Source organism: Chinchilla lanigera, unplaced genomic scaffold (assembly GCF_000276665.1).
Source record: "Chinchilla lanigera isolate Chin_1 unplaced genomic scaffold, ChiLan1.0 scaffold00095, whole genome shotgun sequence".
Lineage (NCBI taxonomy): Eukaryota > Metazoa > Chordata > Mammalia > Rodentia > Chinchillidae > Chinchilla > Chinchilla lanigera.
The window spans coordinates 1,728,834-1,746,302 of NW_004955496.1; the positions used below are offsets into that span (position 1 = coordinate 1,728,834).

General features: G+C 48.2%; 1 protein-coding gene across 6 annotated transcripts in view; it reads left to right on the forward strand.

The window, feature by feature from the left end:
• Positions 1–6: 6 nt before the first annotated feature.
• The window catches only part of Lef1 (lymphoid enhancer-binding factor 1), a 98,910-nt gene continuing 81,447 nt past the window's right edge, over positions 7–17,469 (forward strand). For 4 of the 6 annotated variants that reach the window (XM_005406198.1, XM_005406200.1, XM_005406199.2 and 1 more), the window contains exons 1-3: positions 7–624; positions 2,645–2,711; positions 4,001–4,134. In XM_005406198.1, coding sequence (XP_005406255.1) covers positions 421–624; positions 2,645–2,711; positions 4,001–4,134 — 405 coding nt within the window. In that variant the 5' untranslated portion in view covers positions 7–420. Of the gene's footprint in view, positions 625–1,496; positions 1,593–2,644; positions 2,712–4,000; positions 4,135–17,469 lie in introns of those variants that run through there. The other 2 variants (XM_005406202.2, XM_005406203.2) reach the window with 1 other exon arrangement.

The following is a 17,469-nucleotide window of genomic DNA, read 5'->3' on the forward strand; positions in this document are numbered from 1 at the left end:
TTTTTCTTATTTTTCCACCCTCCAGGAAGTGGACTTTTCATTCTCTTCTGACTGGTTCTGCGGGCGCTTTCCCCGTCTCCGCCAGGCACACGGAGTCTTGTAGCTTAGTTCCCCTCTCCTCTCTCGGGAAGCAAGCTCCCCCTGCACATCCGAGCCATCTACTGGGGCGAGGCGAGCGGGGACGCGCCGCGGGACCCCCCAGTTAGCTCGGGCCGCGGCGACGCGGGGACAAGGGGTGGCCTCGGCCCGGACCCCAACCCGGCCCCGGCCCGGCGCGCGTACAACCCCCGGGGCTCGCCGAGTTCGCCCGCACCCCGCGCCCCCGGCCTCCACCCAGCGTCCCCGGCACTGACGCCCCTCTCCCTCCTACTGTCGCCGCGGGGGCTCCCCCAGCGGAGCGGGGATTACACAGCCGCCGGGATGCCCCAGCTCTCGGGGGGAGGCGGCGGGGACCCGGAGCTCTGCGCGACGGATGAGATGATCCCCTTCAAGGACGAAGGCGACCCCCAGAAAGAGAAGATCTTCGCGGAGATCAGCCACCCTGAGGAGGAAGGAGACCTGGCCGACATCAAGTCCTCCTTGGTGAACGAGTCTGAGATCATCCCTGCCACCAACGGACACGAGGTGAGCGCGCCGCCGGCCGGCCAGGGACGCAACGCGAGGGAGTCGCAGGGGCCAGGGCCAGCGGTGGGGTCGCCGGCAAGAAGCTTCGCCCGGAGCCCCGCGTCGGCCTGGGATGCGACGCATTAAAGCTGGGACGTGTAAACAATGCCACCGGGAAGTTCGTGCCGAGCACCAAAAACAAAGTGCACCGTTGCTCCGCTGCTCCGGGTGGATGCGCTGCAGACGCGCGATAAACCACCGAGGGCGCAACCGAGCGCGACCAGAGCGGGAGCCTGGGCGGCCCGCGTGGGCCGGCAGGCGGGGCGTCCCAACCGCCTAGGCGCAGGGCCGCGTGGGGATTGCGTGGGGCCGGACCTGGGGGCGCACAGGCAGGTGGTCGCGAGCAGGGGCCCCGGGCAGCCTCGGAGCCGTGGGTGCGCGGAGCCGCCCGCCCCGCTAGCGCGGACACCGCCACTCCAATTTCCATCGCTTAAAGAAGGGGGAACTTTTATTTGGCGTTCCTCTGGGCCCGGATCAGGCCTTCAATCTATGCACGGAGTAAGGCGAGCCGTGCAGCGGCGGAAGCGCTTTATCAGATCTCAGGCTGCGGCGGCAAGCGCGCCGGTAACCCGAGAGGGTAAATAGAGACACGTGGGTGTAGACGCCCAGGGCCGCGAGCGGGCAGCGCGAAGCTATTTCGGGCGAGCCCCAGGCTGGAGGGTGGGGGAGGGACTCTGACACCCGACACCCCCTGGCCACCTTGTCCAACAACTGGGAGCCCCTCCGGAGGAAATCCGGTGGAAGAGGCCTGACACCCAAAAGCTTTCACCCACGCCTTCTCCTTGCAGAGAAACTTTGGAGGTATACCCTTTTTCCTTAAATGGCATCCTTACCCCCAAAAGAAAGCGCGTGGTTTGGGGGCGGGGACATTTTGGGTCTTAAACTGCATGTTTAAGAACACCTCCGAGTTCTCTGTCCGGATGGCAGGGGTGAGTACACGTTTTGGAAGGGTGGGTACCCGGGTTCCAAGGAGAACCCATAAAGGTGCTCTTGAGCGCGGGATCCAGGGTGAAGATGGGGTGGGGGACAAGGTGCACCCAACCTCCGTGAGAGATCCGTGACTCTGTGGGAGGGTGAGGTCATCCGGAGGACACATGCCCAAGTAACCAATAACGTCCAGAACACTCAGGCTTTTTGCCAGACTCACGTCCTTGTAGAGCAGCCTCTTTCCTCCTCCCCGTTAGCTTTTCCTTCCTTAGCCCATAAATGAATGTACCACCTGCTTCACCTTTTCTGCACTGTTAGGGTCTGGGGAGAGGGCCTGTTGGTCTTGGGCGGTGGGGGTGAAGGGGCAGAGTCCCAGGAGGATGGAGCAGAGGGAGACCGCTGCTTTGCACGTGGTTGAGTGGGCATGGATGGCGGTTGTCAAAGCTAATGTTAACTGGGCTACCTTTGAAACGTCTATAATCTAGCTCTCAATTTTCCCTCTGTAACCACAGCACAGTTCTGCTTTGCCCAGGTCAACCTGCACCCGGCAGCCCTAGTAGGCTTTGAGGCCTCCTGGAGCTCTAGCTGGGACAGTTTCTTTAATACCCCACTGGAGCACTTGGCTTGTTTATATTTAAAATGACATTTTCAGCTACAGAATGACAGTCAGCCTGCTTTTAATCAGATCTATTTGAAGTGAACAGTGACTGAAGAGGCTATCAAAACAATCAACCCCATTAGCTCTAGCAGCACCTCTCATGTCAGGGCCCCAAGTAGCCTTGGTAGGTTTTGGTAAACAGCAGTCAGAGCCGCACATAAATCATTAGCAGATTTACTATGTTTTTGTTGTCAGTATTTTCACTTTTTGATCCTGAGTAGATAGTAATCACTCAAAAAATGCATGCTGAAAAACAGATTCCCCAGTATTCCAGCCTTGCTTATTATCCTTCTTAGACTAACTGAATGAATGGGTAGAGTTATCAGTGGTCACGCATGTTGTCCCAAACTCTAAGGTGATTTTCTTTCTTTTGTGGGTGGGGATTCACACTGTTAGGTGGCCAGACAAGCACAAGCCTCTCAGGAGCCCTACCACGACAAGGCCCGGGAACACCCCGACGACGGTAAGACGGTTTTCCTCCAACACACCGTCCCTTAGATGTGTGTGTGTTGTGTGTATTGGATTTGTTCTGCTTCTTTTATGTACATTCCCAAGACCAGGACCAGACATGATAAGAAGACACCCACTATTTTCACAAAACGGGAAAGGAAGCACAGGCAATTTATGACTTATCTCTGATGCGTGTTGCATCATTTTAAAAACTGTCTTTGAGCTAGGAGCCTTTGGATTTCAGTTGCCTTCCTGATTCTTGGGAGGCGGAGTGAATGTTTACAGTGAGGTGGGGTCCCCCCCAACAAGAATAGTTTTGAGCAGAATTTCATTGGCAAAATTGCGGCTTCCAGCTTGCTACAATGAACAGACAGGCGGTGAAGGAATAAGGCTGAACGAGGCCCAGGAAAGACAGCCTAGCTTGTAAAAGCAGAAAACTTACAAGTGGGAGCAGTGTGTGGCAAGCGTGGAAGACTTTCTCCCACACAAAAACCTTTAAAAATGATGAATGTATATAAAATTTTTGATTTAAGGAGAGCTCCTTATGGCTTGAATAGAATCAGAGAAGTGGTTGAGTTTACTTGTCAGCCTGTGTGCATCTCTGGTGCCCTTAATGACTACAACGTGTGTACCTACAGTTTGCCAAGCAGAGAAAGAGCTAAGAACAATGCACTAGGCTTCCCTCTCAGTGACAGAGCCGTCACACGGATTAAATACATAAACTGAACACATGGATTTCTTTGGCTGACTGATGAAAGTGTAGCACATAAAAAATTAAACCTTCCGGAGTTAATCCCTTATAAATGTGGGTACTTGCTCATAATCTAGATATAACTGTGTCACTTAGTAACAGGTTAGAATTTTTGAGTCTGCCTGCAAGGAGAAATGTAACTTCAAGTGTGTAAGTATGTATGCGTGTGCATGTCTGGATGGCCTCATAGACTTACATTACAGCTTTAAGATTGTGTGTGCTCCTTCATGTTTCTGTATTTCTTTGTCCAGTTTGTTAGAATTAAATTAAATTAGATGGAGAATACTTATTTCTGTGAAAGCATCAGCAGTATTGGAAGTAAATTGAACCACATGTTTTTTAAACATCTGGTGCACTGTTAAACCTTTTAAGAGAATAAATGCTGTCAATCTAAAATAGAGCATAATAATCCAGCGATAGTATTTTATAAACAAATCTTTTCATGTAAAGTCTGATTTGTTGTGGAACTATTAGATATTTTTTTCGGATGAAAAATACAGTGGTAGAGAAGGGAAGACTATACGTTACTGATGGTCCTTTCGTTCTCACAGGAAAGCATGCAGATGGAGGGCTCTATAACAAGGGGCCCTCCTACTCCAGTTACTCGGGCTACATGATGATGCCAAATATGAACAGTGACCCGTACATGTCAAACGGATCCCTTTCTCCGCCCATCCCGAGGACAGTGAGTACCGTGCGGATGTTACCCGTTATTCTCAGCAGTGCAAATCAGTTTTTTTGGCTGAATGTTGACGATTTTGTTTTCAAACACATTGGAAAGGCTTTCCTGACCAGTTGTTGCTAAGGAAGAGCTGTGGCAAGGAATGAAGGGTGCTGCCTTAGGATAGTGCCACTCTGATGTCTTGCACTTGGAATTTTAGCTTCTGGTTTGCTGCTGGAGGTTAATAAATAACAGATCTCAAAGTATGAAATCTAATGATGGTAAAAACAACAAATCTATGATTGTGAGGACTGTGCTTTTCATACTGATGACAGGAGAAAATGGATCCAGTCTTTCAGTTAACTAAAGACTGATGGTTTTCCAGGGCCGTAAGCCATCTAGAAGGAAAACTGTGTATATGCTCATTTGGAGCCAAATGTGCAGGTTGTCACTTTGGCTTTGAAACGTGTCTCATTTTATTTTATTGTACTAGCTGCTGTTTTGTGAGGGGTGGGTGACCTATTTTTGCTTCATTGTCGGTTGTTGAGAAGGTATCACTTGCAGATAACCTGAAGAAAGTTGCTCCTTTTTTATCTCACGGTTCAGTTCACTTCTGAAGTTCTAAAAATCTGGTGGCACTATAACTGCATTATGCAAATGCGTAGCTTGGAGGATTTCAAGTTTGTCATTGGATGATTGCTCCCTTTTCTGGAAAGTAGAAACCTCACTCATGGAGTGAGGAGACATCTGAACAGTATGGTGTGGGATGTGGGCATGCATATGGTGGGGATGGATTCTCAGAATCATTCCTCCAGCAGCGGGATGGATCCTCAGGGGTCCCTTCCCTCCGTGTATCTACTTCTCACCAGCCCCACCTCGCTCCATCCCCACCACTGACGGAAAACATCTGTGCCTGAATCCTGGGAGTCCGGGTTTCAGTCTCTCTTGTGACTCTTAGAGGCCAAACCTCCTAAGCCTGGGATCTTTGCCTGCCGCTGACAAACTGAAAAAGTCGCAAGCAACTGGGAAAAGTGGTGTCCTCAATGTCCCAGGGGACAGATCTGGAGGACTGGTCCCCAACTAGTGATCAGCAGTGAGGTGTTTGGTGACCTTGGTTTCCTATAGCCCTTGATGGTCAGGATGTGAGGCGTAGCTCTGACCACGCTGTAGGCACTGTGATTTTGCAGGTAGTGCATTTATTTCTCCATGGATTTCAAAAAGAAAATTTGGCTTTTTCAAGTAGGGAATAAAGAAGAGTTTTCTAATTTTCATACAGCAGCCAAAATGGAGCTCCTGGGGACTGTGTGATGGGTACCATAGGAAAAAGCTACTTCATGATTTATTTTAAATGGATTGTCTAAATATTTGGTGCTATTTAATGTTTAATTAAGTGAGATTTAATGTGAGACATACAAATCTACCTTAAAAAGTGAATGAATTAATAGCAACTGTAGTTTAATATTCAGACACCACCCTCAAGCAAATGCTTCTGAGTTTTCAGACTTGTGGAAGACTTTCTATTTGTTGAACTAGATATGCAGGTATGCCACAGATTTCTTTCTCAGTTGGGCAACATTTTGGTTGTTGTTGTTCTTGGGAGAGAGGATCTAAGTATGTTTTACATAAATAATTGAAGATTTCTGTTGAAAGCTTTTTAGGATAACAAATCATCTTCTGAAATCAAATTATAGTCTTGGTAGTAATAGAAGACAGCCACTGACACCACCTACTTAGTTTCAGCTAGTTTAAGTTATTGCGTATGTGTGCCTAAATTTAGTCCTTAGCAAGGTCAGCTACTTCTTTCAAACAATATTTTTTTGTAAAATTAGTAAATGTATTGTAGTAAAAATGTATTGTAAAAATGTATAGTGTAGTAAAAATGTATTGGAATTTGTAAATAATTGCTAAGAGTATTGACCAGTCAGCTTTTCTTTTCTTGAAACCGCATTCTGCCTTAGGTCTCCATAGGGATTTCCCCCAACCCTCATGTACTGGTCATTTTGAAATTGTGATAGAATGGAAGGTATTTGTTGCTAGTGTCTGTATTAAAATTTTGAGGGCAATGAATCAGTCATTCATTGCTTAGGAAGGGCCGGGGATATAGCTGAGCGGCGAGGAAAGATTTGTGGCCAGAATAAATGTCAGTAGGCACAGAGTGGAGGGCAGGTGTGATCAGGAAGCAGTTCTTCACACTGTTGTCTGAGGCTTTGCTTGATTCTCTTGCTTGTTAGAATGTGTTTATTTTAGCCTGTTTTCTTGAAATATCCTGCACTTTGCACAATTCCAGAAGCTTCTCAGTTTTAACCACAGGGCTATGTCAATTTTTTTTTTAGGGTCCAACCAAAGTGAGTTACAATCTTCGGTTTTTAATACCTACCAGCTGTTTTTAATGTGTCTGAGATCAAAAACACTTTAACCGGAAGGCACCCTCTCTTCTTCACCCCTAACCGCACTCTGTCTTCATGCTCTTTAATCCTGTCCCCAGCAGGCCTGAGTGTTTGTGTCCCTGACATCCTCAGCGACGACTTTCATCAGGGTGTCAGGAGCAGGGTGACCATTTGTGCTGGGGCTCAGGGTGGGAGCAGCCCAGGGCCTCCCTGGGACTGGGATTTGCATGACAACTACTTGTTTACTGCATCTGTTGGGCCTAGGAACATCTGGGGCGGGGAGGGGCAGGACCACGGAGGGGCTGGACCACCCCTTTCCAGCCTGGACCCTTCTGTGTGCAGATGGAGGTGAGCTGGGAATCTGGCCCACAGACCTGCTTCTGCCAGAACCTCCTGTGACTCCTCTTTGTCCTTTTGCACAAACACTGGCGCACGTATGCTTGTGTAGGTCTCAGTACTGTGCTACCTGTCGGCGAAATGTACCTTCACTTACCCATTTCCCCTTCTGCTGGGAAATTTTAACTGGCAAATTACCTCCCTCTAGAGCTGGAATTCTTAAGGATTTCAGTGTCTGTACCAGAGACCTTGTGAATGAGCCTCTCAGAGGGTTTTAAGTAAGAATTCTTAGTTCCCATAGATTGAGCCCCAGAGGGAAACACCTGAGTAATGCATTTGGTGACCTTGTGAGCTTTTAAGACACTGGGAACCTTGGCGGGACTGGTCTCCTGCAGGAATGAGAAGAGTTCCTCAGGGTTTTGGTGAGGACGCTGGATTGCTGGTTAAACGAATAACTTTGCTTTTTCTGACCCTCATGTATAGAAATCCCTCTTGGCCAATGGGAAAATAGGAAAAAAAAAACAAAACAAACACACACACACAAAAAACTAGTCCCTGCCCTGCAGGCCCTGTTGCAGGCTGCGGGCTGAGGGCCCTGGAAATGTTTGACTGGGCTGACTTCTGTACATTGTTCTGTGGGTCCCAAGCCATGTGCTCTTGTCTGAGGCAGCAAACCCGTTTGTCCCTGCAACCCAAATGTTTAGCACCTCAGAGAAGCCCTGCATTTCTCTCCAGATGCCCTGGAATGAGGGTGCAGGGCTGCCGGAAGCAGCTCAGTCCCGCCAACTTTCTCCATCGCAGGTTCTCTGTGTTCTTCCTTTGAGAGAATTTTTAGGTGGGGAAAGAAGATGACTGTTCTTATCCCAGCGATCATTTCTACGTTTATTTCTTAAGTCGGGATCGCTATATAGTGTGGCAGGAGTTGGTTCTTATTGAATTGACTCAGTTCTTGTGTATGAGTTTTACTTTAGGAAATCAACACATTGGTATCTGATGAACAGCAGAACTCTGTGAGACTTTGTCTAAGCCCTACCCCATGCTTGTATTTGCTTACAGACAGATCTGTTTCACATCTGGAATGAAGGAGCTAAGGTGGGCTTTACTGAAAGAAGACCACTGACCCGGCCTACCAGAAATCATGCTTTTAGGAAGATAGATCTTCTACAAATGGAAGGGAACCAAGAGGCTGAGGGAGGGGGTGTGGAGAGGAACTTAAAAAGAACTCACATGTGTGATGTCCACGGACCAGCTCCCCACGAGGAATGGCATCATCACGTACTGCAAACATGTACTATTAAACATAAAAACCACAAACAGTACCCCCAGTCTGGCTTTTGAAGTATCCCCCACCCCCATACAGGCCTTGGGTCTGCTGTCGTCTCTGCTGTGGTTTGGGTGCAGCCTTCCTACAGCGCGACACTCTTGGGGGCTGCCCAGGACAGAACCGAGGTAGCACCTCACACACGGCTCTGTCAGGACCTGGACTTGTAGCCTCTCCAGGGCTTTCCTCCAGCTCAGCTGAGAGCATTTCCAAACTGTTGAGTTTTTAAAATAAACTAATTCGATTATTCCTTTAGGCAGAGCTATTTGGGGTTTATGTGATTGAAGCTTTTTGAAAAATCAGATCACTCTCTTCTCCTATTCCTTTTGTTCCTTGTTTATGTGTACAGATACTGTTGGATATTTTTCCTCCTTTTTTTTAGTGCTGGGGATTAAGCCTAAGGCCTGTCTATCACTGACCTCTACCCCCAGCATCTTTTTATTTTTTATTTTGAGACAGGGCATCATTACATTGCCAGTGTGGTCTATGGCTGACAGGAAAACACACGCTTTATTTGCAGGGAAAAGTAGAGCTGGCATCTTGTAGGTGCTGCCGAAGGCTGTTTTTAAAGGGGAGTGCTCATTTAAATCCTGTCCTCATTAAAGCCACCTCTTATGCAGTACGCCACGCTGAGGCAGCCTGTAGGAAGCTGATGTAGTAATCAGGAGACGTGGTGCTTCGTTGCACCAGTGTCCCAGCAGGTCCTCACTTGCTTAGAAAGGGTAGCCATTGAACCTCAAGTAATTAAAAACCATATTTTAGCAGCCATACCTGATGGTGTATATCTTTAACCCTAGCTACTTGGGAGGCTGAGGCAGGAGGATTGCTTGAGCCCAGGAGTTTGGGGCCAGCCTGGGCAATGCAGTAAGACACCACATCTAAAAAGGAAAATGTGTGTATGTGTGTGTGTGTGTGTGTGTGTGTGTGTGTGTGTGTGTCTGTTTATGTATACATATATATTCTGGGGTTCACGATTACTTGTTCTGTATTAGGATATTATGAAGTCACAGTGTAGGAACTACAGCCTGTGCTATAAGCCCATGATCATTTTAGGCGAATACGCGATGGAGTCTCCAGGACGTGGACGCCCAGAGCTGGCCAGAACTTGGAGCAGAACAGCTGAGTGGAGTTAGGTGGAGACGGGTGGGAAGGAGGGAGGTGTCCGGCAGGGACTGCAGAGCAGGATCACGAACCCAAACCTCCTGCCCGCGAGCTGAGACCGTGTGCACACTGTCCTCAGAACCTGGGTAGAGGTGGAGAGGCCCTGCGGGCGGAAAAGCACATCCACTGCAGTGCCCACTGCCGCCAGCTCTGACCTTGTTCACTTGCTGTGTACTGAGCAAGCTTCCCATAGCGCCGCCCTGGGTCTGGTTCGCATGGGCCTTCTGTCCCTGGGAGCAAACCTTGAAAGGGCGTCGCAGAGCATGGGTGAGTTCGGGTAGCCACGCCCACGGCCCCCAGTGCTGGAGACAATGCCTGGTGAGACACTGAGTAAGGGACAGAAGGCCTAGAAATATATTTTATATTTGCAGCTGACTAGGGGTAACAGAACCTTTAAAAGTTCAGATAACCGATCATGTGCCTCCCTGTGGCCACAAGTGATGCCTTTTGGAGCCGAGGTCAGTTCTGCAGGAAGCAATCTTGGGCATGACTGCGGTGGGTTATCTTTGTGGTGATATGGTGTTCCCTTTAACAGAGATGCCTGCGGCTGCTGTGCTGCAACAGGAGAAAGAGCCAGGGAAGGAAGGGTGGACATGGGAGGGCTGGTGGAGGAGGAGTGGCTCCAGAGCACCTTCGGTTTTCTTTTTCTTCCTTCCTTCCTTCCTTCCTTCCTTCCTTCCTTCCTTCCTTCCTTTCTTCCTTCCTTCCTTCCTTCTTTCCTCCCTCCTTCTCTCTTTCCCTCCTTCCTTCCCTTCCTCCCTCCCTCCCTTCCTTCCTTCCTTCCTTTCCTTCTTTTTTTGTCTTTTTTTGTTCTGAGACAGGATTTGCTATGTAGTCTAGACTGGCCTTGAACTCACAGAGATCTTCCTGCCTCCGCCTCTGAGGTGCTAGGATTACTTTATAGATGCACACCACCGCATCTGGCCTCAGTTATATTACTGTCACCAGCTTCTGAATGAAATAATCGTCAAAACAAGAATTACCCATATGACCAAAACAAGAATTACCCATACTGAGACATTATTGTAATTCCTTTTTTTCCCATCCTGAAAACTTTATTCTGTATGCTGTCAGCTTCTGTTGACAGCTGATCATCAGGACAGTGATGAGCTATGAGGTAGCTACAGTGAGCCCGGCGTGGACGAGACACCCCAGTGTTTGCTGGGTTAATAAAGAGTACACAAGAACAGTTTTAGGTGTGAGATTTGGATGTTTCCATGTAATCTGTCTTTATCAAAACAAACGCTCTGTGAAGGCAAGCGACGAAGGCATCTGCTGAGAAACCTCACCATCTCATTACTTTTCCTTTCCCCTGACTCGTGTGTGACTTATTGCCCTGTCTTTTACGAAGAGGTCAGAGTTGCTCCTTGAGGAAGCTGGGCTTTCCGGGTGACAGCAGGATAGAGAAAAGCAGGGCTGGACTGTGAGGCCTGGACTTCCCTCAGCGAGCTGGCCCCGGAAGGAGGGACACCATTAGGTCTGTCGTTGCTCAGTTTCCCCTTCAGCTCTCCAAGAGAGGAGCCTCTGGCCCCTGTGGACAGTGTGTGAGGAGGCACAGGGACAGGGCTCACTGTGGGCTGGGGGCGGAGCACTGACTCCACTGCCCAAGCTGCGGAGGAGAGGAGGAGGTGGCTGTCTGTGGTCACCGATCCTGACCAGAGTGGCTGTGGGCTGGGGCCAGTGAGGGTCCATGTAACAGGTACATGCATAGATCAGGCAGGGTCAGAGTCAGGAACCCCGGAGGCTGAGGCCGTGTTCTTCACTTGGGCCTTGCCAACTGGATGTCCCCACCTCCCGCTGTGAGTCTGTGGCCCAGCACTGCACTGGGTGCCGTTTCTGCAGACCCAGTTGCTGAGGACCTCGCTGTTATTGAAGGCTGGCGCTGGGCTCCTGGGTTGTCCCACGTCATTGCAGGTCACACTTGCGTACACCTCCAGCAACCTCCAGCTGGCCCTGCGTACTGCGTTCAGGGCGAAGGCTCCAGTAGCAGCTGCCTGGACCTTTCACGTCCACCTCCTCTCCACGCTCAGCCACACTCAGCTGCATTCCCAGACCCACACCAGGACCCTCCTCCAGGTCACTGTCCGTGGGTCTTGGAGTTCAGCCCCCTGAAATGCCCCTTCCTTTCTTCTGCCAGCACCATCTTGTCCATCCTTAGAGGTCCAGGGTCGAGTCCTGGCCACTTCACCCTGGAGGAATGACCGCACCCACTGGTGGGTCCAGGGCCTCCTCATGGCTCTGTCCTGCCTTTCAGATGCTCCTGCAGGAGAGGAATGGCAGGTCTTCCTCTCTGCATCCAGAAGTCAGTGCAGGGCAGTTTCTGTCCACAGCACCTTGGCAAAAGCCTTAATCTCCCCAGTACAGACTTATTGCCCTGTCTTTAATGAAGAGGTCAGAGCAGCTCCCAAGGCACAATGGGGCTAGGAATGGCATGGGCACCGAGGCCAAGGAGCCTGCAGAGCAGGCCATGGGATGGGAGGTCAGCTCCAGCAGGTGCTAATTGCTGTGATCTGCAGCCACCAAGTCTGGGACAGGGAGTGGCCCAGGTCTCGGCTGACAGGGCAGGCATGCGCTGGATGGTGCTGAGGCAGTGGATTCCTCACCAGGAAGATGGGAGCAAGTCCTGACTCGGAGACATTTTAGGAGAATACCTTGAGGCAGCAGGTGAATCCCTGGATTTCTCTGACGTTATTCTTGGTGGCAGTAGCTATCGTGACACCATGGAGAACTGAGGGCTGAAGGTGACCAGTTAGACGCAGAGAGGGGACAATGGATGAGACGAAGGTGTTGGGCCTGACGACAGTGTTCATGAGAGTGAATTAGAAATAGGGCTGCATTGGCGACAGACATTCATGAGATGAGCTTAGGCTTATTCTGGTCTTCACTTTTCCATTAAAACAACAAAAAATTCATTAAGTTACAGAACCAGACCCTTTTGCACTATTGCCATCTCGTGGTCCATACTTTCATTTGATGAACTTCAGTGATGCTCTCAAAATCACTGTCTTGCTTCCATGTGAGGCTTTCTGCACCTTGCCCTGAAGCTCTGCATGATGATGGGAAATAGGCATCCTGCCTGTGGATGAAGAGAGTTGTGCCGTTAAGCATGTACCAGCATTTAACATTTACTAGATGCACTTTACGTATTTTAAAAAGTTAAATCCCCAGCATAGCACCGTGAACCGGATGCAACTAATACCACCATGCTTCCCATGAAGAGTCAGAGCCTCAGAGAGTGACTTGGTTGTCTGGAATCCTAGAATTTAGTACATGGTAAATTTGAATTCAAAGCCAGGTATCCCTGGCTCAGAAGCTGGGGCTCAGTTTCTACACCAGTTTGCTCCGAAAAGGGTAGGAAGTAGTCCTTAGTCAATAGTCCTCTGCGGAGTAAAGGTGACCATTATACTAATGTTTAGTAAACAATGTGAACAGCTACACTGTAGCAGTGACCGTTCTAAGAACATTTGAAAACTGTCACATGATTACTCAATATGTTGTTGACAGCTCCCAGCAAAATGTTGTTCACTGAGTGTATCGGGTGTATTTTTGATGAATGTCTGGTTTTATGGGGTCCGGTAGTGCTGGCCCCTAAGAGCCAGCGTGTCACCAAGTCTTAAGGACTGACTAGAAAAATAGCTGTATTGCCACAGGTTTTGGGACTCTTGGAATCTTTTGATAAAGGCTGCTGCCTTCATATTCAGTAACAACTGAGCTCTGACAGGCAAAAATCTGCCGAAGAGTGTTGTTTTGCACATCAAGTGATTCAAATGTGGGGTGCGCTTCACTTTTAGAAGCATTTAGTGGTGATTCTTGTGGCATTTTGGTGCTAGGGTAGGAGAAATTAGTTCAGCATTAACTGGAATCATGACTATTCCTGAGAAGTTGAGACAGAAAATTTCTTTTAAAAAAATGAAGCAACGTCTTTTGTTAAAGATATATTTATTAGAAACAGTCTTTTCTTTCTCTTAAAGAAAATCTTTTTTTTTGGTTGTTTATTTTAAGTAATTTTTTAAAAGTCAGGGGAAAACCTATGAAAGACCAGAATAATTACCTAAAAAGTACCTGCATTTTTTATCATTCAGATGTGATGGATTCATTTTGACGTGCATATACACATATTTTCAGGTGTTCTTTTTCTATCTGTATGTATAATTCAAGCATTCGGATGGATGGGGTCATAAAGATATGCTGTTCTGATCATTTTTTTTTTCCATTAAAATATACCATGTGTGCTCACGTTCCTGTGTGAATGAAGATAGATCTACATCATCTTTTGCAATGGCCAGCTACCATTCAGTTTCATCCTCGGTTATAGATGTTAGCATTTTAAAAATTGTTCCAGTCCATGCTATAATGAAACTGTTCAGACATATTTATCTATAGTCCATTTGGCTGTATCACTTGTTATTTCATACCTTTCTTGGTTTATGAGAGCCTTTTACACATAGTGACTGTTTCAGATTTTGACCCACAGCTCTTGAAATGATTCAGAACTGTTGTATATCAGAATTAAAATATTGTGTATGTTTTTTACAACTGCATAGCTGAGATCCACCTACTAGCTGATCATTTGTTTGGTTGTTACATTTTTGGAATACTAGAATTGAAGCCAGCGTCTTTGCACTGAGCCAGACCTGTAGCCCCCTTTTGTTAAAGCTTTGAGACAGAGTCCCCAAGTTGCCTCTCCCAGCACTGGAATTACAGGCGCACACCACGCCCAGCTTACCCTTCAGCCGCTGTGGGAACAGCTACCTGCGTGTTAGATGGCGGTGCTTTCCATGCTTAGTCTGGCTCATTACTCGCATTTTACTTCAAGACCCAAGATGCCAAGAAGGCTCTTTGGACCTTTCCGGTTGGTGAAGCAGCCAGCAGGCACATCTTGTCCAGTTCATGAATCAGAAAATACCTGGGCTTATCATGTCTCTGAACAACTCTAGGGCTTCAGGTTAGGTTTCCTGGCAGGATGAAGACGAACACTGAGAATGCTTATGTCGGGAATGATTGATGGCTCATCCCATAGACGTTCATTGAAGGTTCTGTTTTGAAGGTCGTTGCGCTGAGCCCTGTAGTGGGTGTGTGACAGCAAAAGCTCAGTCGCCACCCTGACAGCATGCATGGGGGCTCCCAGTGTAGAAGGACAGAGACACTTGAGCCCACAGCAGACAGAGGCAGAGGTGCCCCGTCCCAGCACGGCCCAGGGATGCGGGAGCGGACGGGGTTAACCAGGATGGACAGGGTTAGCTAGGATGCCCTGGAGCCCTGCGGGTGGTCTCTTAGCCCAGGTCCCCCAGGACTGTGGTTGTCATACGCACCATACTTCTTCTACCTGCTCACTGCAGCCCCTCTGGAAATAGTATTTGGTTTGTACTTGTTGAAAATGGCTGTGTAGAGAGCTGTGTTTGGGCTTAGGCAGGAAAGTGGCTTGATGAAACCTTTTCTTTTTTTCACTAGAAGGGCAGGCAGAGTCAGTAACCTTCAACTATCTGAGAAAGACCCCAGAAACGTTTCCATGTAGAGCATTTTCAGCAAGCACATTTATAAGATACTGATGCCTGGTAAGCGCCAGTAAGGCGACCCAGGCTTCATGTTGTGGGTTGGGTTGCTGGCCCATTAGCGCTGTGCCAGAGAGCCGCACCCCCACAGTGCCCTGTGCACACAGTCCCCACATGTTCAATGCTGTTGTCACCCTTGCCTGTGTGGAGGGCTCGGCAGGCAGAGTCTCCTGCGTGAAGACGGGTCCCCTTCTCTGTCCTGTGCGGAGCCTGCATCTTCTTCCTGTCGAAGCCAGAACCCCACTTCAGGCTCAGATCCTGACCTGCTGCATTATGGGAAAATCACTTGAACCTTTTATTCCCTGTCTTTGAAAAATTGAACATCCTAAAGATAGTTGGGAACATAGAAAGAAGTGACCGCTTCAGAAATGGTCTTACTTGTCATCACATGTGGAAAATCTTTTGTCAAAACCCGCAACAGGGAGCCCTAGAGTGTCAGGAGGGAGGTCAGTGTAGGTCCATGAGTTCCAGGCCAGAGGATGCCTGAGTTCATGTCTTAGATACTATTTGGTAGGAACAAGAAGCCAAAACCAGTGAAACAATGCAGGATTCTATTGACTAGATTTTCATGAGAGGATTCCGAAGCATCTAAGTGGGGTCACTTAGAGAGTCAGAGATTAAATTTTCCCGAAAGACATTTTCTTCCTGAGATGGCTGGGTCTCAGGAAAGAAAGCAGATGCACCTTATTAGATGAAATCAACCCAACATCCGAGCTTAAATACGGCATGGTTTTTCTTGTATGACAAACCCAAAGTATAAATAAAGAGCAAAATAAAATATAATAGGAAATGGGGCTAGAGCTTCTGCAGATGGGAAGGGGACCAGGAGATAGAGCGGAGAAGGGCAGGGGACGTCGGTGGAAGTAAGATGTGTCATGTGCGTGCACCGACTGTCATCACATGGACTGCAAAATGTGCACTGAAACCTTTTTTAAAAAGCAAATAGAAGAGAAGCCTCAGGAGCATCTGTGGTGCTTGCTTTTGTCTGTTATTTTAACGTTTCTGAAGTAAATTCAGTATGTATGCAGTGCTGAAATTTGGAAACACTTGGCTACCTGAGAAAAACCTTTCAAAGCCTTGCTCTGAATTTTAAACTTTTACTGTTAAACTCAACAACAAAAAAAATCTAAGCATTAAGTAAGATGCTAAGGAGCCAAGTGCCCCTGAACCAAGACCGTGGCATCTTGGAGCCGTGGCTGTCTTACTGGGAAGGGGTCACAACACAGGTTGTCTTGGGGACCCCAAATCATGGCCGGCTACCCTACTGACCAGAAGAAGGAGCACATCTGCCTTCTCTCCGTGGCTTTGTCAGGACCAAAAGCTTCTGGATTCACCTCTGTGATTTCCCTGTCGTGCAGGAGGCGAGCTCTGCTGGTGTGACAGAGTGACTGTGGATGGCACCTGCTGTGTTGGAACTTGCTGCAGGCTTTGGAAGTGCACCCTGGTCCCAATGAGCAACCTCTGGCAAGGCAAAGGCTGCCCTTGAAGCCCTGTGCACCTCCTTCCTGCCCGAGCACCCTCGGCCCCACCCCTGCAGGTCCTGAGGTGTTCCAGAGCCACAGGGCAGCCTCAGGGACAGGGACTGAGCCGCACAGGGGTCCTACTCACGGGCCTCATATCAGGGAACTCTTCTCTGGATATTTTATTTGAGGGAGGAGGAATTTCTTCACTTATATATTCAGTAATTTGTTTTCAGTGGTTACCCATTTTTCAAATAGTTTTTTTTTTTTAACTGATGTACAGTTTGTATACATTTCATGCACTGAAAGTGTCGTCTGGGTTAGCAAATGCACAGCTGTGCAGCCATTGCCATGGTCCATTTTAGAACGTTTTTCATCACCTTCAAAAGTAACCCAGGCCCCCCCCACGCTGCCACCCCAGGCCTAAGCAACTATCGATCAATTATTTGTCTCAATAAACTTCCCTGTTTGGGATATTTCATGAAAACAGAATTAATACAATTATAATGCAAAGTCCTTTGGGGCTGGCTTCTTCTACTCAGCATAGTTATATCACTCACTAGGTAGCCAAGGTTGGCCACCAATGTATGGCAATCCTCCTGCCTCAGCCTCCTAAGTGCTGGTATTACAGGTATGCACCACTGTGCCTGCCAATGTCTTTTCTCTAATGTGGATAAGGACCAGTGCAGTGAAGAAAGACACCTGTTCGGTGTTTTTGGAGGAAGGAAAGCCAAAATCAATTGATACCTCAGATTCCTACATCAGTGGTGAGAATTCTTTTTGTTGAAGATCCTTATCAGTCAAAAACTTGACCATCATGTAATTATCTGAATTACGTAGCTGAACTACCTATGTCTCTAATAACTCAGACTACAGTATTCACTTACAGCAATGTTTATTACACTCCTTGATGGGACCTGGGAGTCCTTATTTTATATAAAATGGATCATTTCTCGTTATTTCTGCTCGCTACCTGTCAATTCTTGTCAGGTCTCATCAGCTTAGCTCTAGGGGTTGGCGTTGGAAGAACTGGGAATTGCTGCATCCCTTGTGCCTACACTGATGCTGTCATCTGAACCGGCGAGGTGCCCTCGGCCACCTGACACACAGGGCAGACGGAACAGTGGCCATCTCTATACTGC